Genomic DNA, 27,877 nt, shown 5'->3' with positions numbered 1-27,877 from the left:
GCTATATTAATAAATCAACCTTTCGTTAAAATCACCAATATACAGTATACTGTCAATAGTGGCCCCAAAAAGTATTTCAACACTGAAGTCAGATATTGGAATGACACACTTGTTGCATTAAAAATATCAAAACACATTTGTAGATTTTTCTAGACACACGTTTCCTATTAACTATTTTCATGGATTTATGAAGTCAGCTTCCATTGAGTTCATTCTGGAATCCTTACAGAGTAATTACACGAACAAATGAACATGTTCCACAATGTTTGACAACCAGAAAGTGTCCAAAACATTGTTTTTGAACAATATAATCTTCACATAATTCACTTAATTTGAGGAAATGTGCTTGTGCTATACTTATTTAAAATAAATGCTACTCTTTTTGATATTGCGGTATGTAATATTTACATATTATAAAGCATTTTCTAAATTTTAAATATTGTATTTTAAATACTTTTTGGACCACTGTAACTTTCAATAAACGCATCGTCCAAAAAAAAAGGGGAAAAAAAGCTAATTTTATTAATTGCCATTTGTTATTTACTAATAGTGTCTGTTAAATAAATAAAAAAAAAATGTAAATACAGTTAGTTATATCATTAAGTGGTCAGAAGAGGGCATTACTATTGAGTTCAGTGTTCACTTGGTTCAGTTACAGCTAGTTTCACCTCAACTTGTGTTCTGAGAATGTCCAGTAAACCGAAAATGCTTTTACTGGTTTCTAAACAAAAAAAAAAATTGAAAATCATATTTAATTTTGCAAGGAACAAAAAAGGCAGGTCTCCATTCAAAGTTGGCAATTCTTTTTATTTGCATGAAAATCTCAAAGAGCCAAATTTTGCATATTGCCTCACAAGGCTCCCCTGAGCTCACAAACAAAAACTAAGACTAAGAACTGTCATTGATCCACTACACAGGCACAACTGAGCAACCACGGATATCTAAACAACTGCCACACAAAGCTTTGGAACTAGTCAGCGTACTTCCATTCACACATCAGAGGGAAACTCCTGTGATGCTTTTTGTAGCTCTTTAATAACCAGAGAAAGGAACAGGTACACTGCAAAGAGGGCCCACAACAAAGCACAGAGGATCTGTACAATATCCCTGTTTAGGTTTCTTGAATAACTGAATAAATATCAGTGCTGTTTGACAAATCAAACCACGCCATTAGAACAAACACAGTTTTCATACTCATTGCAGCACGACTGGTAAACTGGTAAACATCCTGTTAAAGGGTATTCAGGGGAAAAGGATAAGTACCAGTTCTAGGAACAAGTAGTTAAGGAATATAAATTCGAAAATATAAAATAAAATACAGTCCCCAACCATAATAAAAATCTATAATTAAAAAGACTACACATCAAACCAAGACCAAGGTTACAGTCACACTAGTAAAATAACTCTAAAGTTCACAGGTGCATTAACAACAAATTGGAAATGTCTTTTCTGACAGTCAGATGCTGTTTGAGACACTGACCGCACTGCAAGCCAAATCAACCGGCTGACTGGCCTGAGCCGCGGTCAGTCACCTTCAGACAGCCAAGCTGTGCTTTAGAAAGACCAGAATCCAGCCAGCCCGACAGACACCCATCTGTGCACACTTATTGCCTGCTATACAGGTTTACACCAATAAACCCTGTCAATTCCTATATCAAGTTTCACAATTTTGGTTATTGATTTTAATGCAGCTAGCTAACTAAAGTTAGACCTTACCAGAAGGTTTCAAGAAATCTCCAACTACGTATTTCAGGATTAAAAGCTAAAACATATGCACATTTTATACCATATATTTAATTTATTGTTCTACAAAAACACTATATATTAATGATCAATCTGTCACATCAATTAATGCATTAGGTTTCAATAACCGGCATTTATTAAACTTGCTTAATGTTAATTCTACATATACTGTACTCATTTGTATAAATTAATATTAGTAAAGGTATTATGAATAAACAATGATAATAAGAAATGCTTTTTGAGAATCAAATGAGCATATCAGGATGATTTCTGAAGGATCATGTGAAACTGAAGACTGGGGTAATGACAATGATTTTTCAAAAGTTAGCCGTATTCTAATATTTTTTGATCCAATAACTGACCCCAAACCTCAAACAGTAGTATGTGTATTCATACCTTTAAGTGGTAAACAACTGTTTATTGTTAGTTCAAGATACCTAATGTATTAACTAATGATAACAAACTGAAGCTTAATATGAAGTATTACCAGTTCTACTTCCTTTCCAACTAATGCCTCAAGCCTCAAACGGAGAAATCCCCCAAAGTATTTTAACACAGGAGAGGCAGTGTACGACAGATCCAAACAATCCTAAGTCAGAATGATGTGCGATTGGAGCTTAATATTTAATCTTGTGCAAAAAAAAAAAAAATTCACTGACTGACAACTCTCAACAGACTGTAAAAATGTCCAGGTAACTTTCAGTCCCTCAAGCCTGCACATTCAAAATGAGAAGATCTTCCTGTTTGTCTGACCTCACAGTCCTGTCCCAGCAGTCTGCCCTCAAAACGTCTCATTAGCCAGTGTCTCTGTAGAGAGCCAGATCTTGGCTCCGTTGAGGAACTTGCTAAGAGGAGTCCCCAGGATGCCGGGGCGACACAGGTTACCAACAGGAGAGAAAGGGAACGAGGAGCTGAGGTACTCTGGAGGAGAAGGGGTCTGGTGAGGGGTCGAAGTCACCTTAAAGTACATTTTGCTGTGCTCCGCGTGCAGGTTGTTAGGGGTACTGCCTGCTCCTTTGTACTGCCTCAACTGGCTCTGGAGCATTTCAATCTCATCTGTGAGCACTGAGAGCTTGTGGAAGGCGGTGATGGGGCCGCCCTGAGGAATCTGAGCCTCGGGAACCCAGCGCAGGAAGTAGAGCTTCCAGACAGAGAGGTGGGATGGGAGGAGCTGGGGGAGCAGCAGGCCCTGTAGGTCGACAGGATGAGAGAAGTAGTCCCGGATGAAGCGCTCCGATGGGGTCTCCTGCTGCTCCCGCACCTGAGACAAATCCGAACGCAGACGCAGCACGAGGGAGTTCCGGCGCGCCAGCGTGTCGTTCGGCCCAAGCGATCCGTTTCGCAAAGCCGAGGGCAGACCCCGCAGCGTGGAACTGTAGTTTTTCTGAGGGAGTAGCAAAAGAATATATTCTATTCCTCAATCTTTTAAAAACTAAAATCGTTTGCTGTTGACTGAAATTACTTTAGAGTTAACAAAGTCAACAGCACACAGACGAGCAGAGATGGAGAGCTCACCTTGCTGCGTCTGTGTGTGAATGTCTTCACTGTGCCGTTCTGCACACAGGTGGCGATCTTGCCCACATACAGGGGGTTATTAAAAAGAGTCTGGTCTTTAAGACTGAACTGTTGAGACCAGTCCCACACTGGAGGAAAGCGCAGAGCCTGGTCCTGCCCCAGGTGAATACTCTTACTGCTCGCAAAATCCTGAAGAGAGGAGCGGGAAAGAAGCAGACAGACAAAGAAAGGGAGACGTCAATTTAAAGAGTGATTTGATATGATATTACACTAACCTATTAGAAAACAGACATGTCTTACACTTAAACATAAGTTCTTAAAATATCTCTTTATTAGGGTGTTTTAGCACTATATGCCTCAAAGACGACTTCCAACCTTCTGAAAATAGATTAATTATTAATTAGTCTCCAGCCGAATGTCGTCTAGCAAAATATTTGCCAGTTGCTTCAGAGATGTTAGATGAGAGAATCTGCTTCTCACTCATCTCCCTAAAACTGCCCGCGGCGGTTTGATAATATTCCAATCATGTGATTGAGCTGACCAGAGCAGATGTTGAAATCCATCTTGGTGCTTCAACTGTTCAGGTTTTGTGATCATGACACCATCTTTTGTGCAGTTTAGCACTGGTGTCTGGGATTAAAGTTTTAGCAGCTGTGGCTCTTGGATGTTGGTTTTGTGATGTTCTCTGGTGGAAATGTGATCTTCAAGGTAAATGCTGAGGTTTGTTGTCACTTTGCTGCAGTAGTTCTGTGTTGTTTGGGTACAGTCCTGCTTGGTGTTCTAGAATTATTCCCCAACTGACATCAAGTTCTTGCCCAATATTCTTCCAATGTTCTTTTCACTGAAATCTTACTTTAGTGTGCCCAATCATAATGTTGTTATAGACACTCCAGGCTACAGAACCTCCTGCTAAACAGGCTTCCATGATTTACTATTATTTATTTTTGGAAGTCTAACAAGTCACTCCTATCACAGGCTGCTAGTGTTCAAGACTGCTGAACAAAACTTTTATAGAAACTTGTATTTATATGAGCAATTGTGTATATAACTACACTGGCAATAAACAGCCTACATTTACACTATTTAAGAAGGAATTGCTCACTGTGTTTATTGTTAATAATAAACCATTAGGAATATATGAAAGCATATAAATCATTTAAGATAAACAAATTCTGTTGTCTCCTTGTCATACTGACCAATGGAGTAATGACTGCTGAAAAATCCAGCTTTGCTATCACATGAATAAATTACATTTGAGTAAATGTAATTTACTTATGTAAATTCCTATAAAATTTCACAATATTACAGTTTTTACTGTATTTTGATCAAATAAATGCAGCCTTTTCAAAAACATTCAAAAATTCTATTGATCGAACTTTTGACCACTAGAGTATAACATGGTATATACAAAACATATATATTAATAATTCTATATATTTAATTGAACTAGTTTAACTCAATTAAAGCTGCTAACCCTGCTGTTCTCTGCTCTCTGTCGGGGGCAGTTGAAGAGGAAGGTGCTGAAGATGGGAACCCACATACTGTCCCCCAGCACTGTCAGGTACACCTCCGTGAACTCAAAGGCTGCTGGGTACTGATTCCACAGCTGCCACACACAGTCCAGGAACAGCAGGAACAAAGGAGACTGCAGAGAGAAACAATAGATATATGAAAGAAGTGGGCCACATGTATGCCTCATACAGCCACTGCACAAATAAGATCCTGGAATCCAACGGACATATGATGTCCTACCTCCTCTTTGTCATTCTTCTTCAGATGGTTGCAGCGGTCCAGGAACCGATGCCCAGCCATTACCCATTCCTTCTGGATCAGTCCCTGGAAGCCATGCAGACTCCTGCAGTGAGGATCGCACATCAGCTGCACCAGACAGGAAATCACACAACTCAGGTCCCGATCCTCGTTCTCTGTGCACACACATACGGAATAAAGAGGATCATTTATCACTTCACACAAGATTTACAAGAGATTACATTTGAGGTTAGATTTCTCTATAAGACACAACAGAACAATTAAAGGAATTCTTTACCCAAAAATTTAAATATGCTGAAAATGTACTCTTCCTTCAGGCATTTTAATAATTTCCAGCATTTCTTAACCTGTTAACTGTCACTCACGTTTTTGAAGATAGACATGAATGTGCATGATACAAACCTAAATTTTTATAATTCATGACTGAAAACATTTTGTAACATGATGTTGATGTACCATTTACATGGTAATGCAATGTCTGATTTTAAAATGGGTTTTGAAGGATGAATTTTGAGATTTTATGTTTTCAAGTGATATATAACTTCTGATGATTTCTAAAAAGTGATAGGGAAAAAGGCAACGAGGAAGTCTTTTTTTTAAACAAAGGTAAAAGCTCCTTTTGTAATGTAGATTTCTGAGGGTGCACTCTTGTCATAAATTTATCTATTACTTTTCATACATAATTTTTAACAAAAAATATTGGTAAAATATATATTTGGGAGTCTTAGACCTTTCCAACAATATATAGTTTGTCACGATTAGATTAGATTTGATTGTAATATAGTATAGTCAATGTAGGCGTCCCGTATACGGGACGGGGTGACATTTAACAGGTTAAGGGGGTGGGGGGTATGGGGTATATATAATATACCTGGTTATTAATAACTGCATTTGTGGCATGCTGATGCCCACAGATAATTAGTTTCTTGGGTTTGCACGTGTATAATAAATATAATATAGTATAATATAATATCGAATATCTATTATAAAATATAAAAATCTGTATCAGAACTGTAGAAGGGCTTTTTATTTTACCTAGAAGTATGACAGGCACATTTCTGCTCTCCAGCATATAGACTACCTCAACTGCATGCCGTAGAAATGTTCTGTAAAAAAAAAAAAAAATGTATACCGCACAGCATCAACATCTACAAACAGAACTGTTGAGACCTAAATAAACAGCTGAGAATGGAAAAACAGAAATCTATGCCTGTTGCCAACATTTCTGGCACAAAAGACCTCCTGGCACAAACTGAGAGATCAAGTATGATGACAATTCTCAATCATACCTGACATACTCCATCCATCTTGAGCTCTCTAAGGATGACAGCCACTTCTCTTCAGACTCCTCGAAGGGATCTGCATAAGCATATAAATACAGAAGCAAGCAGAAAGACACATTAGAGCCAATGCCGTTTCCACCTGGTATTTGTTTAAATGGGTCTCCTGTGTGACCATCGAGACCACCTCTTATTTTGTCACACTGTAGATTCTACAGGAGCGCCAAGTGCAGCACACAAATATGACTAAATAAATGAAGCCATTACTCTGCTTAGTAAGTGGGAAGGGAATCAAATGGAAATAATAAACATGGTAATGCCGGTAATTTGGATCGTAATCTGTGGGGCCTGGTAAGGATTTCCTACAGTTAAAGTCTTATTTGTGTACCGCAATCATCCCTTTCTCCAACAGGGTATTGATTACCTATAACACAAATCTGCCTCAGTTTAAGCAAAGCAGCCTGAATGTCCTGGATGTTTGGGAGGTTTTTGTCCAAATCGGACTTGAAGACATCACTGCGGAGGGGGTGGCTCTTAGTGATAGCACTGGAAATCCTGCAGAAACACAGAGGATTCATTGTTTTCTGTCCGTATTGTCCAAAAGATCTGAGATGATCAAACAGGCACAATAACAACTTCTGATAACTTTTCCCAAATCATGAGAGGATATATAAAAAAACATGCTGTTCAGTGTATATTATCAGCCAAAAGAGATCTACTTTCTCACAACAGTACGACTATTGCTTAATTTCTGCTTAAAATGGTGGTCAAACCAATTTCTTAATCAGCCTTTAATTCTCTCTTTCTTACCGCTGCTCCACCTTCCTCTGCTGCTGTGGGTCACTGATGTTAGACATGCGGACCAGAGCGCTTCCACTGGGGTGATTCCAGCACCATAACTACAAACCAAAGCACACACACACATAGAAATACTCTTCAAATGTTTATTATGAGCCTACACATGGTTGACTCACAACTACTAAGTGCAAATAAATCTACCAAGTAAGACTTTTAGAGTTTAAATAAGACATGGTTTGTCATTCTGCTAAGTTTTTAACAAAGACACTAACTGGTGACCTTCTCTCGGAGTAAGAGCAAAACAGATTGGTGTAGTCAAAGTGATTTGTAGATTTCCTTCTCTCTCACTCCAAAACCAATTATCAAGCCAGGTAAATGACACTCACCGGGATGCGCTGGGAGTAAAAGAAGCAGGCGTATTGCTTCAGATCCTGATCTGCTAGAGATACCGGAACCACAAAGAATTCTGGGAGACTGCAAACAACAGAAAAAGTAGTTAAGTTTCACATAAATGGCTCTTGACCCTGTGAAGCCCAGTCAAATATGTGATGCTTCTTTATGTCAGTATAATAAACACAATGACCCGATACTGAACTGTGTGTGGATCAGTGAGATCAGTGTTTTCATTCCAGACAATTACTGCAGAAGGGACAACATACGATCCAACATTCAAGTCACATGTACATACTCATACCTGTGTTTCTGTCACATTCACTTGTTACAAGATTCACGATTTTTATTCGTCACATACACAGTTATATAGAGCATATATAACCAGCAGTGAAATGTGAGTTACATCAAGGATATGAGTCAGGCAGCAATGATCTTCAGCTTCAAGGGTTAGTTCACCCAAAAATGAAAGTTAGGCTGTGTTTTACTCACCCCCGAGGCATCCTAGGTGAATATGACTTTCTTCTTTCAGTTGAATCGGAGTTATATAAAAAATTGTCTTTGATCTTTCAAGCTCTATCAATGCATTCCGTGGGTGTTGCATTGCTTCAGTCCAAAGCAAGTGAAATAAAAACCACCCTTTCACGAACAAAGGATGAAAAAAGGAGGGGGGGACCATTTTGCATTCCCTGGCAAGTCTCACATGGCTCCGGGGGTGAACAAAGGCCTCCTGTAGCAACTCGATGGGTTTAATAAAAATATCCATATTCAAAACCTAATAATCACTTGAATCTAGTTTGCGCCAACACAGAAGCCGTTCCGGGAGCATGACACATGAGGTCAGCATTGCGCATGCGCCAGTGAAATCCAATGTTTGTTTACAGGATCAAAAAAAGCAAATGCCACGTTTCCACCAAGATTAACAAGAACAATTGTACCAGGAACTTTTTTCCCCAGGAACTATTTTCCCCCCAGACCTGTTGCTTTCTGTGTTTCCACCTTGGTCTAAAGTACCGGGAAGATTAGGTAAATAATCTGTTGACGTAGGTCTGCGCGGCGTTTCTCAATAAAAAAGTACGCTGATTTTGGACGTGCATCCTCGGTAGTTCGGACTTCACGTATTCGTCTCGGGAGTGTGATGTCTGCGATGACGCAAATCCGGTAATTCTGCAAACAGCAGCGTACTTGATAACTTCAGTCAGCTCGCCTTGGCTACTGCAATTTTCCTCATTGTGTATTTACAATAAAATGAAATAGGATATCAAATACCACTGCCTCCTTTCATTTTCATTTAAAAATAATAATAACAGCAGAAATGTACTTAGTTCAGGGAAATCTAGGCTATATATACAGCCATTACAATGAAACGTTAACCACTAAAGAGACATCACAGCCAGAGGTCTAGCCGAGGTGAGGCTGCTATTTTGAAAATGACCAGAATAAATGGTGGTTAAAATCACAATGTTGCGTGAACTCAACCAATCAGCAGGTTTAGCACCCAAGTCCCGCCCCTGAAAACGCATCAATTCGCTACAGGAGGCCTTTGTTGACCCCCTGGTGCCGTTGAGTCACTTTTCTTGTTTCACGTCTTTTGAAAGTTGCTTTTCATTTCACGTCTTTTGGATTGATGCATGCAACCCCCTGCTGAGTGCAATGACAGAGACAATTTTTAATATAACTCTGACTGGATTCGTCTGAAAGTACAACATCATATACACCTAGGATGCCTTGGGGGTGATGCAGCCTAATGAAAATGCAGCCTAATTTTCATTTTTGGGTGAACTAACCCTTTAAGGTGCTTATAATACAAGCTGTTTGCTAAATAGACCACAATTTACATGTAAATTCACATTTATAGACTTACCTGGGCGAGATGAAATAGCCTTGATTTATGGTACACACTCTCCATTCAGAGGCGCCAGTACGCTTGATCTCTCTGTCCCAGTCAGAGGAGCAGTCAAACAGGGGGGTCTGCATCCCCCCGCCACGGTCAACACCATTTACCCGGTCACCTGAACAAACCACAAGTGTACATGTTCAAGCAGCAGTGCAGGGATGCTATATATATATATATATATATATATATATATGAAAGGGAGGATATATTAGGTTTGCATTACAAGCTCCTCTAATCAAGATCACGTTACATTCTGCCATTCTGTCACCTCTAAAACTACATTACAATACAGCCCAATAATAGCAGCTATATAAATCTTAATATTCATATTCATAACATGAGCACTTTGCATTCTGTGGCAAGTTTTCTCATGTCCTTACTTGCAGGGAAACTGAATGTATGGACAGCTCAGCGCAGTTTGGCAGCTCTTTTGGAAACAGTGCTAATCAATTGCAGTCACGGCCGCACATGTGTTTTCTTACCTGTTGATCCATGGTATCGCTTTCCGACATATTCAAAGCCAAAGAGTAGCTGTGGGTCAGCAGGGTGGGAATAATGAGCGATGGCCAGGCAAACCTGTAAAAGCAAAACATATATTCACATGACTAACACAAAATGACCTTCACTGTTTCACTGTAATTTCCTCAGAAAAAGGAATGAAATTTCATTACAACAAATTCCTCCTCCTTTCGTCTCACAATACAACTGTTGACATTTACTAACAAATTGTTTCAGACCAATTAAGCCTCAAATGAGAAATGTACACCTCTATTATTTCTGCCACTGGGAACTGGAAATCACCACCTGAAGTGCTTGATTTAAATTATAGGCACAAAACACTGCTAAGGCGGTTTGTCCCGAACTGGTTGACATCCTCCACCCTCAGAACTACATGGTGAAGTTTGGAAATGTTTCTCTCTGTTATCTGTTTTCCTACAACACCTTTTCGTTAGTTCCTCCGTTTTTCCTTCAGAAGACCTTTTCTTGGCACAACTGTCAGTTACAGGCATGGAAATATTCAACAACACACAGAGCTCAAGTGCACAGAGCCAAAGCTAGGCTGGATTTTCACCTATACGAAACTATCAACATTTCTCTTGCTGTATATTACATGTGTCACAGATGAGTCTTCAAATAAACAAACAAATGTACTCAGCATGAGCGATGTCCCACTTGGGATAGAAAGGGAGAGTTCACCCAAAAATTATAATTCTGTCATCAATTACTCGCCCTTATACGTTTTCATAGAATTTCATTTTAAAGGTGTAGTTCACCCAAAAATTTAAATTCTTCAAAAACCCATAAGACTTCATCATCGAAACACAAATAAAGGTCTTTTTTTATTCTTTATGAAACAATAGTTTTATGGATTTGCCAAAATTTCCATTTTTGGATGAACAATCCCTTGTATAAAAACAATAGTTGAAACCCAGAAAACTCATTCACGCTGAACCTGTTTTTGTATTCCACTGTACAAATTGTTTATTTTTCTATATAAAAATGTGGTAGATGTATTAGAAGTATTTGACCATTGCGCTTGTGTATTTTGCAGCATCTTGTGTGATAGAGCGTCATGGCACCCAAGTTAAAAGCTGCATTTATTTTAATTCCACTGCTCTACATTTCAACACAAAAACGCATTCTGAGTGAAAGGTCCATAAATTTAGTGCTTCTCAAACAAAGAATTTATTGGTAAAAAAAACAAGCCAGCAGTGTTTCTGTGAAGACTGGTGTAGGAAAGTCTAAAGAAGAAAAAGCTGGACTAGGGACAGAAGTGCTGGGAATTAACAGTAATGACTAGACTGATGACACATTAGGAATGTGAATTGAAAAGAAGCTCTGTAATTTCCAACTGGATATTATGAATTTACCAGTTGTTGTATTTGTTCCATTTCTTTTATCCAAATGTCTCTGGATTAATTCCACTCAGTAATTAGCCTAGCCTATAGGAAACGACACATTAGAATCCAAAACACATTGAAGGAGTCTCTCCTTCACGATCCATATACAATATTTGACATTTACTTCCATTTGAATCCAATCAGAGCTGAGATGCCTAGAAGACTGCTCGCATCTTAGGCTCCTCCATAATGCTAGCACCCGAATATGAATAAGCAGTGCGTGTTGCTACGGCTGTCAAGGAAATACACTCTACTTGCCCTTCACGTAAGCCCCTTAGTTTAGCATTCACTGGCACTGAGGAACAAAAGCATCAGAGAAGCTCTGGAACGGAACTTCAGGGTAAATGCGCGTGTTTGCGAAGCGCTCAGAAAGTGAGAGCCGCGCTCAAAGGGCTTTTTGTTTCCCTTGTTTTTTGTGGTGCTTTTCTTGCCCCATTCTCCCCCTTCCTTCACACATTCTCGGGAGCTGGCAGACAGTTTAGAGGTGAACTCTGGCACCTCTTCTTTTTTCCTCCCCATTTACTTCACTCCTTCTATACCTCTAGTTCCTCCCCTTGGAGTTTTGGCCTTGTATTTGGTGGGTAACTGCAGGTGAAAAGCTCGACTTCCTTCACAGTTTTTTCCCATTACTGAAAGGAAAACTCCCTTTTCCGCTTCCAAAAACATAAACAGCTCTTAAGTGCAGCCTTTGAGATTCTAGTGACTAATAAATGATGACTAACAATCATTCCAAAGATGCTGTGGAAAGCATTCATTTAGCTCTGAGTCATGCTATAGGAATGGCCAATCAGGGCTCGTTATACTGCAGGGATGACGAACAGGAGGCCGCTCTCCTCTTCTGACAGGGGCACAATGTGGAATGTTCATTTTACACAAAGTTCCACGTTGCCAGGCAACAGCAGCTGTTGTGAAGCAACAGGATGGGTTTGTAGACTGGTGTGAGTCACAGAGCTCAGAGTTTATGGTGTGATCAGATCAGCTTGTATAAAGAGCTCTTTTTATCTGCTTTATGGAGCAGATGTATAACGGGAGGGAGAGACATTCCTCAACAGAGCAAGCTTTATTTTATGAGGCAGAGAGCCACACTCCGATATGCTTCACTGATGTGCATTTTTTTGGTCTTTTAAGTCTACCATTGGGGAAAAGCAAAAATAAAAATATATAACTAACATTAGACATTAAGGGAAATTTTAGAACATAGAACTTCTTTTAGAACATCTGATTATCTTTTCTGTCAAAGACTTCAGATGGGACAGTATGAAAATAATAAAATAAATGAAAAATAGTAACAATAATATTACAAAATATACAAAAAGTTTGAGGTTAGTACGTTGTTTAATGTGAGAGGAACCGGTTCCTCAATTGTGGCTGATTACACTGTCGACTGAATATTGCCAGACTGTATGGACTAATTACAAAGTAAACAACTAACCCATATGGATATTACAGTGTAATTTCACATTTGAATCTAAAGGATCTTCGAGTAAGAATCTACCAGACGTCACTGGTTTGTGTCTCATGTATGAGGGGGTATAGCAAGAAGGGATGAATCGGACTCGTCATTACAGGTCTGCAGTGGGATCAGTGTCCACCAGACGGAGAAGGTGGATGAAAGCAATGCTGTCTAGGTAAAAAGACAAACTATAATCCACTCATCCTACAACCTCTCAGTTGGAAAGAGGAAGCAATGAGAGAAGAGACTTCCTGAAACACCACATGCCTAGAGTTCTAGGGAAGGTTTTCTTGCTTAAGTAGGTTACTGTCAAAACTAAATTAAATGAATTCGCATAAAACCACTTACACCAAAAGACTGACCACAGACCGAAATTAATACAACTTGTAATTCCACTTCATTCCAGGATGGGAACCATTAACATGTAGGAATTTCTTATACTTGTTTACAATTTTACTTCAGGCAAAAAAAAAAACACCCAGATTTCAGCGGGGGGCTACAGCCAAACCCATTAGCCCTTAATCCTGTCTCAGACTAATCCAACAGCACCTGGAACGCAGAGGTGTGTGAACATGTGCGAGTGTGTTTGAGGGCAAGAGGCTGCAAGGTTAATTATTTTGTGTGTGTGTGTGCTTGTTTTGTACCTTTTTGGCACTCTCGGGTCCGGCTTCATCAAAGCGGAATCTGATGATGCGGAAGTCTTTGCAGTAGAGGATAAGCTCAGTAGGGTTAAATTTCAACTTCTGATTGGAACCTAAAATCTTCTGCTTCCCCTTAAGATCATTCACTATTTAAAAAAAAACATTTAAAAAAGTATTATTTGGGTTTTGTACGCATTACAGATGATGAAAGTAGATAAGAGTACATGTAATGATGGGGAGAATTGGGATTGGGATGGGGCATTTGTGGATTTGCATGAACACTACAGTGTTATGTATCATAGAATGTGTGCTTACCACCAAGTTTACTAATGTCACTAATGGATTCTACACATACTAGTGAGCGAGGGAGTACTGTATTATCTGTATTATGAGCCATATGTATTACATAATATTCAGTCAAACAGTCTGAAGGCACAAGAAATCATGACTATGTTTACAGTAATAAATACAATAACAAACTGAAGTAAGTTCTCTTTCTTTGAGATAATAAACAAGGAATACAGAAGTGCTAACTAAAACCACTTGTTTCATTTTTTACATTTGGAGTTCTGAAGAACATGACACTTTATCTTTACCACAGAATGAGTTCCTCTACTCAAGGAAGTACATCCACTTATGGGCTGAGAGAGGAAATGCTCACTAGATATCAACTTCACATTAGCAGAACTAGTTTACAGCAATATCACATTCACAGTCATGCCGTTTATACATGGAGTGTAAAGAGCCTACTGTAAATCATATATTAAATCACAATCACCTTTTACATATCAGATTACTACATTACCAACATTACTACACAAGAACAATAAATTAAATTTTTTTTTTCCATTGTATTTGCATATTAACTGATGTAAACATATGACCAAAACTACTGAAGGCCCAATTGAAGAATGAAATATGAGCTTATATGCTGGAGCTTTCAGTCCTGTAATTAATATAGCATAGATAGCCTCTAAGGGCACTATCCCAGACTCCAGGGGTCATTCTGTGTGCCTTACTGACAGACTGTAGCCTCAAAGAGCATGCAGTGTGTTTTTTCTAAGCCGGAATCTATTATAAAGGTCCTTTGTTAAAGCCACACAGAAAGACAGAGTAAAGAGAAGGAGAAAAGCAGGCTTCATCTGTTTAGCACAGCAATTCAGCACTTGGGGGGCTAAGTCAGCAATGAGGGGAGTGCAAGGATCTAACACAAACAAGATTAATCGTGGCCAGGCTCAGGCAGCAGTCTGGCTGGATGAGCTCATCTACAGCTATGCTAAAAGCAGCCACCCAAACAGGTTCTGCATTTCTGCTACAGCCTCGCATTTGTCCACATCACATCACATCACTCGTGTCCAAAAAAACAGGGTTACAGTCAGTCATCTAGGACACATGATTCTTTTTGTTAACATAAATGCTGTAGAAGCTTATGAAAAGGAAAAAGGGGGGAACAGACACAGAAAGAGAGAATAAAACTGAGCACTGAAGTACAGTAGAAAGAGAGATGGAAAACAAACAAAGTTAGAAAAGAAGGAAACCAATGTCTCTGGGAGAAGGGCAGACAAGAGAAGGACAGAGAGACACACAAAGAGACATTCTATATAAGGGTAAATAGGGTCTGACCAGTGAGACGGCTCAAAACATTTTCATTTAGGCTATTAAAAGCATAAAAGCATGGCTGGAGTATTATGGAGCAGTGTTTCTCAAATTGGGATCTGTGGAGCCCCAGGCATTTATCTCATATAGCTAAGGCATCTATGGAAAATTTCTGAATGAAATAAAACAAATAAAAAAAATACGAATGAAATCCTCTCTTTTAATTAAAACCAGGGGCGCCGGACAGGGGGTAATAGTGGAACAGAATAACAAGGGCCCACCAATCGTGAATCCATCACCCCACTCCACTTCCACCAAAGAACGTGATTTTGCAATGTTTTACGAGTGTGCTGTTGAATTACCTGTTACTACCTGCTCCACGCAAGCCAGCGGGATATCATGCTCGCCCAAGAGGCGGTGGGTGCACTGGAATCTCTGTAAATAATGAAACAGACAAGGATTCATTCATTGATTTGCTTTCAGTCTGTTTGTAGATGTTATCCAGTAAAGAGAACCTCATGAGCTACAGCTAGCCAGTTTGTCAACCAGTGTGATGGGTGACCTGTATTTAAAGGGATAGTTCACCAAATAATCAAAATTATGTCATTAATAACTCACCCTCATGTCGTTCCAAACCCATGAGACCTCCGTTCATCTTCAGAACACAGTTTAAGATATTTTAGATTTAGAAACGGTTCTTGACTCATGAACAAGTCATTATCTGGCTCGGCTCGGTGTTTATCTTCAGTTCTCTCTTCACAGCAGTTCAGTTAGTGTACTGTTTGAGTAAATGAATGACTCCGGGATATTGGTTTATTTTAACTCAGAGGGAGTGTAAGCCACATTAAAAAAAGTCAACAGCTTAAGTCATTTGTGGATTAATGCGTATTGGAGACGAGAACCGTTTAAAACAATTCAGTTCGATTTGGTGAACTGGTTCAAAAAGATTCGGTTACATCGAATGATTTGTTCGCAAACCGGATATGACAAACTGCTTTGTTTTGAACTCTCACAACAGGCCCAGAAGAGAAGACAATGATGAATAAAGTCGTAGTTTTTGCTATTTTTGGACCGAAATGTATTTTCGATGCTTAAAAAAAGTCTAACTGACCCTCTGATGTCACATGGACTACTTTGAAGATGTTTTTCTTAATTTTCTGGACATGGACAGTATACCGTACACACAGCTTCAATGGAGGGACTGAGAGCTCTCGGACTAAATCTAAAATATCTTAAACTGTGTTCTCAAGATGAACGGAGGTCTCATGGGTTTGGAACGACATGAGGGTGAGTTATTAATGACATAATTTTGATTATTGGGTGAACTAACCCTTTAAGGACTGTAATAAATTACCTTCTTTTCCTTGTAAATCAGCTGATCATTGGTTGACTGAGGGAGATTATTAACATGTTTAACTTGTGAGCTGCAGATTTCACTGCTCTGGAAAAGAACTTTGGATTCTTTTGCCTGACATGAGTCTGAAATGTATTTCCCTCCTTATATGACCCATTTATATCCAATCTAGTAATCTAATATAAAAACTACTTTAAATATAAACATTATACAACTATAGGAGATGTTTTAGGGCGAGAAGGTTAATTATTTCCATTGCACATTGAAAACAGCAGAGCAAGCTAAATAAAAATGTAAATTGTACACACATGTATTTTCTGCTCGCAGAATTGACAAGAAGCAATTCTTCAAATGACTCGGATACAGTTTTTAAAAACTTAACTTAAAGTTTTTCTTTAAACTTTCATTTCGCTTTATATTTATCTTTTTTTAAAGTTGTGAGAACACATAATAAAAAATTTGTTTTGTGTTTAATAATATTCTATGGCATAATTACTGCTTATTGTCGCAGTCAAATCAAGTCAAAGTACTGACTCTCAGATAAGTCTGTGCTTACCTTTCGTGGCAATGAATTATGGGAAATGAAGGAAACTTTGAAGTTAGTACACACAAGTTTCCCCCAGAGGTCATCCTGACTTTCTGAACCGATGCACTTCCTTACAAAGTTAGCCTCATTCACAATTATTTCACCTGTAAAGAGGGAATAAGGAAGTGAAATTTAGAGGAAGGAAAAACACAATGAGCTGAGCAATGGATGATTAGCTCAATTTTGAACTCAATTTAAATATTAAAAACATACATTAAAAGGAACGGTTGGTACTTGTTGACAAGTATTGTTTTGTTTTTTTGTTCTATACTCCACTCTAGTGTGTGTCCATATTCTTCTCTGCTAACACCCTCAAATGTTTAAGAGCTAAACCGAAATAAATGACACTACTGTGATATATTTTCCATGCAATAGACAGAGAGAAACACTTTTTTTTTTTTCCAAACAAACAAGCTGTTATCCTCCACAATACAGCAGCAGTTTCTTATTTCAGTTTCAACATCTGGATTGCTGACCACTTGGGTAACACAAACTTGACCCCCCTTCCGAACGGCTTTCCAGGGAAACCCCTCTCTTATGACTCTCCTTTCATGTTGGAAGAAAATGATGCCCTATTAAAAGAAACGACCTGTTGTGCTGAGTCACATAAACTTTCACCACGTACAGACTGTGCATACGCATGCTGAGAATCCTGAACTGTCACACAAACAGGAAAAGAGCACAAGTTCATCAAAGTCAGTTGAACCAGGAAGAAACCCAGGCTTTCAGAATACAGAAACATCAGGTTTTTGGACAGTCACAAAGACATTTTGTTCGCATTAATAATACTCACTAATACCAGCATTCTAGTTGATATGCTGAGCAACTAAAGACACACACATGGAAAAAAAACACCCACATTCTGCTTCATTCTAAACATAGCACTTCCTCTCTAGCTCTAAAGATCATCAAGACACATACATAGGCAAAAATGAACAGAGATTTGTGTATATTGGAGAAGAATAATCAAGTTGTGAGAGGAAGAGTGAGTGAGAAGAAACTCCAGCTGTGAGCACTCGGTGTGTGAGTGTTTGTCTCACAGCCGGGCCTGGTTCAGGGGTTACTGTAGGGCAGGGTGCAGGCTAGCTAAGATGGAGGTTGGGCCCTGCGAGAGCATTTGCATCTCAGGCACGTTTCTGGTGAACACTTCACTACACGCCAAGCCACTAAAACAGTAGGTCAGCCAGCTGATTTTCAAAGAAAAACAATTAACCTATGACTACATCTGCTTGGAATCTGAGCCCACAGAGTTCTGGAGTTTTACGAACATCATCAACTACTTGCATATTTATCTCTTAAATATTTTGGTTAATCTGATAATGCTTTCATTTACTACTGTCATCAGTTGAACATATTTGACAGCACAAGACCCACAATCTTTATTACCCATCTTCTCACATATTCACACACCCACTCGCATATTTCAAACAACTTCCTCTTCCGCTCTACAAGCAGCCTGGCCTGTAAATGGCCATGACTAGTATCAGTGTGTGTCTGATCACCCACCGCTCTACAGGGATTAACCAGCAGCTCATCCTCTCTGATCTACCAGTACACAGCAGAAGATCTGTCCAGACTGCAGATGAGAAGGAAATGCAGATGCACTATGAATACAGCCAAACAAGGTCACATTGAAACACTTGTTCGGTGGTTAATCAATAAACAGCCAGTGAAGATCAGTTTAGAAAAGAGAATGGTATCACATCTCATTGCACAATTTGCATAATACTTTATATTGTGACTTCATCGCATACATTACTAATCAAAATCTTTTCTTTCTTTTTTTTTTTTAGAAATGAATACATTTATTCAACAAGGTTGCATTATTCATCAAAACTGACAGAAAGACGTCTGTTATTCAAACCACTGTTGTCAACACTGATAACAATTAAATGTTTCTTGAGCATCAAATCAGCATATTAACAAGATTTCTGAAGGATCATGTGACACTAAAGCCTGAATAAATTACATTTTAAAATGTATTCAGATAAAAAAAACTGATATTTTAAACTGGGACAATATTTATTATTTGTATTATTAGTACTGTATTTTTAATGAAATAATTGCAGTCTAGGTCTGCATAAGAGACCTCTTTCAAAAACATAAAAAAAAACATCTGAACAAACTATTGAACAGTATAGTGAACCTGAACTTGATATAATTTCTACACAGTATATCCTGATATCGATGGGTTGACATTTCAGAAATGCCAACACGTGAGAGTACACATCATAGCCATGCCATTAATAATACACACTTGACATCAAACCTGATTAAATGACCTAAGACCGACTTTAAAGGCAGTCTGCACCTAAAAATAACAGCATTAAATATTTAGGTATGATCATGTGATCAGGCTTCCTGTGTTTACATCCTGTTTGAAAATGGGCGATTTTGCGGCTGGTATATTTCATCAGTACACTTTGGCTTGTGTTTTTTCTTTGAACAAGAATTGTAGCAGAGTTAAAGAGTAAAATGATGTCTATAGTTAAGGCAGAGAGAAAATATGATGATGAATACGTCATAGGACAGGGTGCTCTTAAGGACGGATCGAGTTTGGCACAGGAATGCTCTCGCTGCATTGTGCTGCAAAAGTTACATGTAAATAGATCGGAGCAACATAACAAGAGGCCAAACAGAAAGACTGACAGAGAGAGAGAGAGAGAGAGAGAGAGAGAGAGAGAGAATGTGTGCGTGGTCGGACTCACAAAATCTGGTTCCTGCAGGTCCTTAAAAGTCTTCAATGCAGTGGTTTCAAATTTAAGGCCTTAAAAGTCTTGAAGGTGCTATATGTAGGATTGACAGCGAGCGGTTGAACTAGGTATTGCAGTCCAAATTCAAAATATTGGAGAGGGTTTTTTTATACCCAGCCCCTCCTCTTCAGACTCAGGTTGCCAGATTGACAACACCAACAGGAACGAATGCACTAGACGATTAATGAAATTAAATACGCTTTGTTTTCCGTCAGCTGGCAACCCGGGGTGCTGGAATACAATTGGGTAAACTGGCAGTGGATGGGTTTCACAAACCAAAATAGAGACTGACATTCCAGCACGGAACGCACATTTTTAAAGGTGAATAACACACTGTAGCATTGTTTTTCAGATAAACAAGTGTATTAACTAAGCATGTTTCTTAAATATCTGCAAACATATGGTATTTTTATGCTATAGTAGAGTAAAAAACTTACATACAGCACCTTTAAATTTGGTATAAGAAAAGTCTTAATTATAACTTCAAGATTTCTTCCATTTAGGGATGGAAAGACAAGAATAGCAATACAGTTTAATATGATAAAACTTCAAAAGGCTGTGATTTCATGGAAGAAAACTCCTCCGTGCGCTCCATGTTTTAAAGTCAAAACACAGTGCGGGTGTTTTATATGAATGCATATCTGAAGGGAAACGACTGTCTTCAGAAAAGTGTTGATGGCATTTTCATTTCATCTTTCCTTTAAAGCCTGATAAAGCAAAGTAGGGATAATTGCAGGCTGGAGCAATGGGCGTGGTCAAAGGTCTCAATGATTGGTCGGCAAAGCTGTCTGTCAGGGTGTGGGGTAGTTTGTGTTGTACCGATTCACCTGTCCATTGCTCCAGGCTGCAGCTCCCCATCGATAAAGCAGCACTTATGAGCACAGCGCTACTTTGTGTCCAGCCGGTACTGGGGAAACCACTATAACAACTATTCTGTTGTTTCAAAAGCCCCACATATTAGCAGAAAAATCATTTGCAGATCAGTGGTTTGCATTTTCGAATAAGCCCGTCTCCTGTTTTTGCTTAGAACACAGCGAAAATCAGCTAATATTTTTATGCAGCAAACATGCAGTGTTGTAAATGAGAAAGAAGCTAATGTGCCTTCTAAAAATGTAAACAATGAAGACACAATATATATGTAATAATTTATATGCTGATTTGACTCATCCCTTTTCTTAAAATGCTGGAATGTGATGTTTATCATTTAATAGGGTTTTTTGTTTTTGTGAAAAGCTTTATCTGAACTGGAAATCATGTAATTTGCTGTTTAATGTTATCATAGACATTGCCCTAGCCCGCTCATATATTCATTTTATTTGTGCAGTTCTTAAAAGGCTCTTAAAAAGCCTTAATTTGATTTTTTTTTTATCCTGCAGATACCCTGTAAATAGTGAAATAAAATTAATTCCTTGATATTTTTATTTTGAATTTAATTATTTATTTTTTGACTACTTAGACATTTTCTTTCATATTTGGGCTAGCTAAATTCATCTCAGTCTATACCAAAATCTGAAGAGTGGTCGAAGGGCTACCAGGGATTTGGAAATTTTGCAAGACGTGCATGTGTTTGTAAAAGAACACCATTCATGAGACAACGGCCATGTTCTGTTGAGATGACTAGGCATCACTGGGCCTCCGTATGTGTGTAAGGAGTGCTGGAGAGGTTTAAATGGAGCAGTAGTAGGAGGTCAATCTGAATGGATACATTCTACTAAAATGTCACCAAAGACACAACTAAAACCATCCTCAGAGTATGACAAAGACAAATGTCTCTATGTATCTATTTTCTTTACATGTCTGCAAACATAAAAATCCAATATTCCTGAATATCTATTTTTCATACATGTACATTTAATGGGATACAGAAATTGCTAACATTTTTATATATGTATAAATGTTTTTAAATCTGCAATTTATTGTAGTTCAACAAATGAGAGTGAGTGAAAAATAAACAAACTTATTTGATATTGAAAAAGTGATATTGTGGTCTCAAAATCTTAAAGATGTTTGTCACACACTGCCAAACTGACAACCCAGTTCATCTGACCGCAAGCGTTATATTTGTGTCCACAGTTAGCCTATAGATAGATCAACCAGTAACACTACTCTTTAAAAGGTCAAGGAAGGTAAGATTTTTTCTTTTTAGGTTTTTATTTTATCCAAAATAACTGTTCTCTATTTAAATTTATTTTAAAATGTATTTTATTCCTGTGATGCAAAGCTGAATTTTCAGCAGTCATTACTTCAGAAATCATTCTAATATGCTGATTTTGGTCATAAAAAAAAGCATAAATTTTGAAAACAGCTGTGCGGCCTAATATTTTCGTGGAATTATCTTTTTTCCATGATGTTTTGCATTTTACAGCATTTTGTTTTAACAATTTTTTGTAACATTATAAATGTCTTTACTGTCACTTTGGATCAACTTATCATGTCCTTGCTGCCTTGCTGAATAAAAGTAATTAATTTCTTTTAAACACACATTTTATTTTTTTATTTTTACAGAATCTGAATGGTAGCATCTGCTTAGTCAACTTGTGCTGGTTCTGGAAATAAAATAGCCATATTAAACCAGGCAATAAGAAGCTTGTAAGGGAACCCTTCCTTTGATATTCTAATGTACATTGGTGTACACTAGCAAGAGTATTCAAACCTCTGCAATAACTTCACCACACCGTGTGACACCCTACTATCAGCACAGTCCACAAAATACAGTGACAAGGGAGGTTTTGTTTTAATTTCAGATGAGGAACTAAAAAGTGCACAGCACATCTATTTTGGAAAAGGGAAGGACCATGTTATGTGGCTTAATTATAAGGAGTGAACTCCTAAACACAGATTCCTTCTCCAGACACCACAGCACTAAGTCGCCTTTCTATTTGCTTCCCAACACTTCTAGGAACAGAGAAACTCTCAGGTTGCATTAGGACCTCTGTTAATGGCTTGAAAATATCTGATCTGCCATTGCATGAGTTAGAAAGTTAAGACAGAACAAAGGGCAAAGCCTCGCAGTTATTTGACTGAAACTACCTGCCAGAACATGAAGAACAAGGACATTAGGATTAAAAGTAGATGGGTAGTGGTACACTATTCAAGAGTGCTTGTCAATGGCATTTACAGGAACAGGTATAATAATAGATCACATTTTTAAAACCACGATGGGACAAAACCAAATCTCCTACAGACATGGTGTCATGACACTAACCTCTTGATTTAGCAAACATCAAACTAGTTTTGAATGCGTTAAATAAACAGAGGAAATGAGTGAAATTAGTTGCTTTATCAATTTATCAGTCTGTGTTTGCCTACAGATCAACCACTAGCTCTGCTCTCCAGAACCTCAACTACTTCAGACTCAGACTTCAGAAGCTCGCCTTCTGCAAAGAGAGACTACTTCCACAGACCTATACCTTCACTGTACCAAGCTGGTGGAATGCGTGCCGAACACAACCTGAGTCTTTAGCCATTTACAAAAATGTAAATGCAAATGAATACTAACACTTTCATTCTATTCTTTTCCTTTAATAATTATTCATCAGAAAAACTTTGCTATGTGTAATTTGTTAGACAAACTGTGACTTGCCACAGCACTGTCATATCGTTGCGCTTTTGTTGGTTTAATAGCTTCCATCGTCCTCTTCTGTAAGCGTCTGCTAAATTATTAAATGTAAATGAAAAGGTACATTTTCTCAATGTTGCCATAGAAGCAACACATTTTTGCATTCTGCACAAGAGCTGATTTTAAAGGGATCGTTAACCCAAAATTAGGAAAATCTTTCATTTTTTACTCACTCTCATGTTGTTCAAAACCAACATGACTTTCTTCCATGGAAGACACCATGCACTGTTCACTCTTTTCCATGCAATTACGAAGAATTCAGAAAGCTTCAAAAAAAGTAAAAACACAAGAAAAGAATCATAAGAGAGGTTTATGATTTGTGTTTATAGCTTTTTTTGTAAATAAATCATTCTTTTGAGTGAGATCTTTTAATGGATTAATTAATCAAATTCACAAAACTGGTCTGAGGCTAAATCTACATTAATCCCAAAGCGTTTTGAAACGTGCATGAAGTTGAAAATGCAGTTTTGGCATTGTAGTGTGGACTGTGAAAACTGAGGTATTAGACGAGGACAATTTGGAAAACACTTGAAAATGCTACTGTGGACAAACAATGTTTTGAAATGAAAGCACTGTTCTCAAATATGTCCGGATGAATGTATGAGTAGCCTCAATGTTTCAGTCACGAATGGAGTGATATGGTCCATAATGCTGGTCACAGCTATTCTCATTTTAAAAAAAGATTATGAGTGAGTAATAACTTAAATTCTAGTCTGTTTCTCACTCAAAGCTATTGTATGGATTTAGAACACATGGAATATAGAGAATAAGACATAATGTCCATCTTCTTATGCCACATTTATGGTGACTTAGCATCATTTTTTGAAGTAGCTCCAATCCCTAGAATAGCAACCGGTGCATTTTTTTTTTTTTTTAAGTTCCACAGAAGACAGACAAATATACATGTTTGATTCAACATGAGAGAGAGTCACTGATTTTTCAAAGAATCTCACAAATCAGGAAGTGTGGCATTAAAATGCCGTCTAGAGGAAGCTGCATTGTAGACCTTCTGTAAACACTTCAGTTGGCATCAAAACCCAAACACAACAAACCATGGCAGATCACAGGCTCTTCATGCAAGGCCACGCATTAAAAATTCAGAGGCTGCACAAGTGCAGGAAACAGGCTGGATAAGATACTGTTCTGTATACAGGAAGGACCTCTGTGAATATCATTTTCAACTGATTACTCAAGATGTCCGCTACATCATTTCTGTTTCTCTCTCTCTCTCTCGCTGTCACAAACACTTCTCTCCTGCCAAATAAAAAAAAAACTCACAATAGCTGAAGATGATTGGTGGTGCAATGGTAAAATTAGAGAAAAGGGCAAAAGCCAACTGATTGCTATGGAAACTAACAGGCAGCCTTCTGTTGATTGATAATGTCCCAAAATGTGGCAGATTGAACAGCAGGGTGGGGGGGGTGGAAACAAGAACCACCAAATTGTTAAAGTTACATTAGTCTTCATTTAATAGAGGCTTTTTGATCTAAAATGATTAAATGTATAATTTACAAAAGCAATCCTACAATGCAATTAGTAACTATATTATAGTCTAGCAATGCTACACTTAGCTAGTTGAACAAGTAAGCATAGAGTTGCTGAAACTAAACAAATACCAGCCGGCTTCGATCAGATTCAGCGGGTTCAGAAAACTTGTTATAAATGTCACAGTCAGGTCAGGGTTTGATCCAGAGTTTATGATTAACTTTGGCGGATGAGCAACTTTGAAGTTTGGCATCTGCAAGCGTTCGCATGGAGAGCACCAGCTTGATTCAATTCCTCTGAGAGAGTCAGCGCAATTCCATTCTCTTCTGAAGATTAAGAAATCGTTGAAAATATCATGAATTTAAATGGATCTATAAGGGAGAAAATATACTGCTGCTGCCACAAAAGCTTTCAAAAGCTTTATATATTATAAATTAATAAATGTAAATGCAATGTCTTTATATTTTAAAAAATGTGGTGAAAATTGCTTATGTGTAATAAATTAATTAACTAATTTCAAAACATTTAATGAGTGGCTATGCGCTTCATAATTGCTTTACCTGTAAACTGCTTTAATTCTGAGGAAGAAATACAGTGAGTGACTTTTACTGCATCAGTTATTTGTCATTTGTCTTACAGCTGATCTTATGGTGACAACTCGCACAAGTAAAACCAATCGATCTTCTCGAACCTGAAAAAAACTGAATTTGCCCAATTTAAACTCCAACTTATCTGAGTAGCCACTGAAACCAGTTTTGTGAAATAGGCCATGGGGGTTTGAACCTACAAACATTCAATTACCAGACCAAATCTTCACCTACTAAGCCACACCACCCCATCCCTGAGACCTTTAGGAGTTGCTTGTCATGTGAACTGATTCATCTTTCTTTCTTTCCAGAGTGAATGCTTCTGAAAGTCTCTTACCTGGTAGAAGTTTTGCTTCTAGCTTCTTGATGGGCAGTTGAGGACTTTTCTTCAAGTCAGTCTGTGTGAAACATTAAGAACACTTAAAAGTCACCTGACCTGTTGCAGGCATGCAAGACCTAGATCTTTACACTTACATGTTTCTCTTGACCACATGGCACAGAATCTCACTTCAACTCATTTAATGAGTGGCTACGCTCTTCTTCATTTTGTCATTTGTACTGAATATCAGCATTTGTTCATATAAACAAAGGTTCCCGTCAAAACAGTTAACTGATCTAATTTTGTTTCTCTGAAAAATAGTTATCTATGTATTGAATATCAACGTTTTGTTTTGTTTTGTTATTTCTTAATGAAGAATTTGACAAATGTTTTTAGATTTGTGGAGTAAAAACTATTGTTTTATTTTGAAATGAAAAGATAAATTAGAATCTTTGGGTTAGCATGTCTTTCTAGTGATGTAATGTTTTTTTCTTTTCTTTTCTTTTCTTTTTTAAAGTAACAATTATAATTCTTGGGGTCATTATCCAAAACTTCCATGAGTAATTTGTACATGTCAGATTCATTTACTTTATTAATAACACACTGGCTGATGAATAATCATCATCATCCTGCACATGTTAAATTAAGATCTAAATATGTTACAAGTTAAAAGTAAATGCACATTGTTCTTAAAGCAGGGAATCCTGCCCCATCTTCATGTAGTGCTGTGGTCCAGTAAACCCTGACACACCTGAGAGTTACGAAGGATACCACTATCAAACCCAGTGAAGGCTTAAAAGTCGTCCAGATGTCAAACATGAGGTGACAGAGTTTCCTTAACATACTTACACAAGTGCAGAATAGTTTAATGTTAGTGTCTCACTCACCTGAAGTGGAGGAAGATAAGACTTAAAAGTCGGCTTCGTTTGTTTACCGGAGAACATCATTTAAACGGGGCAATACAACAAAAATGTGAACTGTGAATCCATATAAGAGCAGCTTAAACCTCTTTCAAATGTAAGCCAGACTGTCTTAGGCTACTTCAGAGCAATAAATCCAGGGTTTCTTCAGTAGACACGCATAGTTTCCATAAATGCAAAAGCAGTATTTAGTCTACGCTTTGCATGCAGTAGTATCTCAGCTGGAGCTGGTCCGTCCCGCTCAAGTCTCTTCGTTAGCGGCTGTCACACTCAAACTTTCGCTGCTTTGGCTCCGCGCTGTAAACATTCAGCTCATGCTGAGTCTTCTTGTGTGAATCAACAGTGTGAGTGTGTGCGAGTACTGTGCTGGTGCTGCAGCAGACGGGTGCAGTCCTAAAATCCACCGTCCGTTTTCAGTTCAGCCATGTTTATTAAAGGAGGAGTGGGGAGGTGCAGCGTGCTTGAGCTCTGGACCACAAAAAAAAAAAAAAAACAGGAGGAGGAGTGAGCAATGGCGAGCCCTGTGGACCATTGGAGCGTTTTGTTTCATATTGTTTATAATATCCTAAATATATTAATTGTTTTAACACGTATATTTAATTGTTTATATGAGTTAGAATTTTGGCTGTTAGAATTTTAAATATTCGATTGCAGAGAAAACGCTTTATAAGTCCACTATTTAAATGTTTCTTTAAAATGTTAAATATATAGACCGTTTTCAATATTATGTATAGTTTAGCTGGAGTGTTTTTAACGGACTAATGGCTCCACCTGCTGGAAAGACTGTAATCTTGCATGCAGAGTCTCAGTAAGGTCACGACTGCCCCTTACAGTCACAAGATGAAAATACTCTTCTCCTTCACTCAGTATACCTTTCTCAAATACAATGATAAAATGCTATATGATTGTAATGTTGGACAGGTTGAAACTATAATAAAAAATAATATAAATATAGAACAAAAATATTGAAAATATAAATCGACATTGCATGATGAACTTGGATTTTAAGTTAAAAAATAATCTACAATAATGATGAGGATGATGATAAATTCTATAAATATAATTTAGAATAATATAAAAATTTTCAAAAAATATTAAACAAAATATAAAAACGATCTTTCATTAATAATCTGGGATCCAAAAAAAAGCATCTTATTTATTGATTGATTGATTTTTTTTTTTTTTTTGAAGAAGAATATAATATAATTTAACATATAGGTACTTCACAATCGAAAACACTGATAAAATAAAGTGAACACTGTGCCTCGCG

The 27,877-nt window shown here is 37.8% G+C and overlaps 1 protein-coding gene across 1 annotated transcript; it reads right to left on the bottom strand.

Annotated features, from left to right (window-relative positions):
- Window positions 1–833: 833 nt before the first annotated feature.
- LOC113051530 (myotubularin-related protein 10-like) lies at window positions 834–27,075 on the bottom strand. The gene is made up of 16 exons (XM_026215363.1): window positions 26,575–27,075; window positions 25,706–25,766; window positions 16,895–17,028; window positions 15,347–15,419; window positions 13,392–13,534; window positions 9,876–9,969; window positions 9,361–9,508; window positions 7,493–7,580; window positions 7,119–7,207; window positions 6,733–6,863; window positions 6,318–6,387; window positions 6,064–6,134; window positions 5,011–5,183; window positions 4,733–4,903; window positions 3,259–3,447; window positions 834–3,127 (listed from the first exon to the last, which is right to left on the bottom strand). The coding sequence occupies exons 1-16, from the start codon at window positions 26,632–26,634 to the stop codon at window positions 2,525–2,527; spliced, it is 2,298 nt and encodes a 765-aa protein (XP_026071148.1). The 5' UTR covers window positions 26,635–27,075; the 3' UTR covers window positions 834–2,524.
- Window positions 27,076–27,877: the final 802 nt, after the last annotated feature.

The sequence above is a fragment of the Carassius auratus genome, chromosome 32 (assembly GCF_003368295.1).
Source record: "Carassius auratus strain Wakin chromosome 32, ASM336829v1, whole genome shotgun sequence".
Lineage (NCBI taxonomy): Eukaryota > Metazoa > Chordata > Actinopteri > Cypriniformes > Cyprinidae > Carassius > Carassius auratus.
The sequence above is the reverse complement of the archived record's forward strand: the minus strand, read 5'-3'. Positions and strand labels throughout refer to the sequence as shown.

Coding starts and splice junctions, on each gene's coding strand:
- LOC113051530 (XM_026215363.1), bottom strand. CDS start 26,634: ATGATGTTCTCCGGTAAACAAACGAAGCCGACTTTTAAGTCTTATCTT. Junction 17,029..25,705: donor AGAAGCAAAACTTCTACCAG/GTAAGAGACTTT, acceptor CCCTCTTTACAG/GTGAAATAATTGTGAATGAG. Junction 9,509..9,875: donor GCGATACCATGGATCAACAG/GTAAGAAAACAC, acceptor TGGTTTGTTCAG/GTGACCGGGTAAATGGTGTT.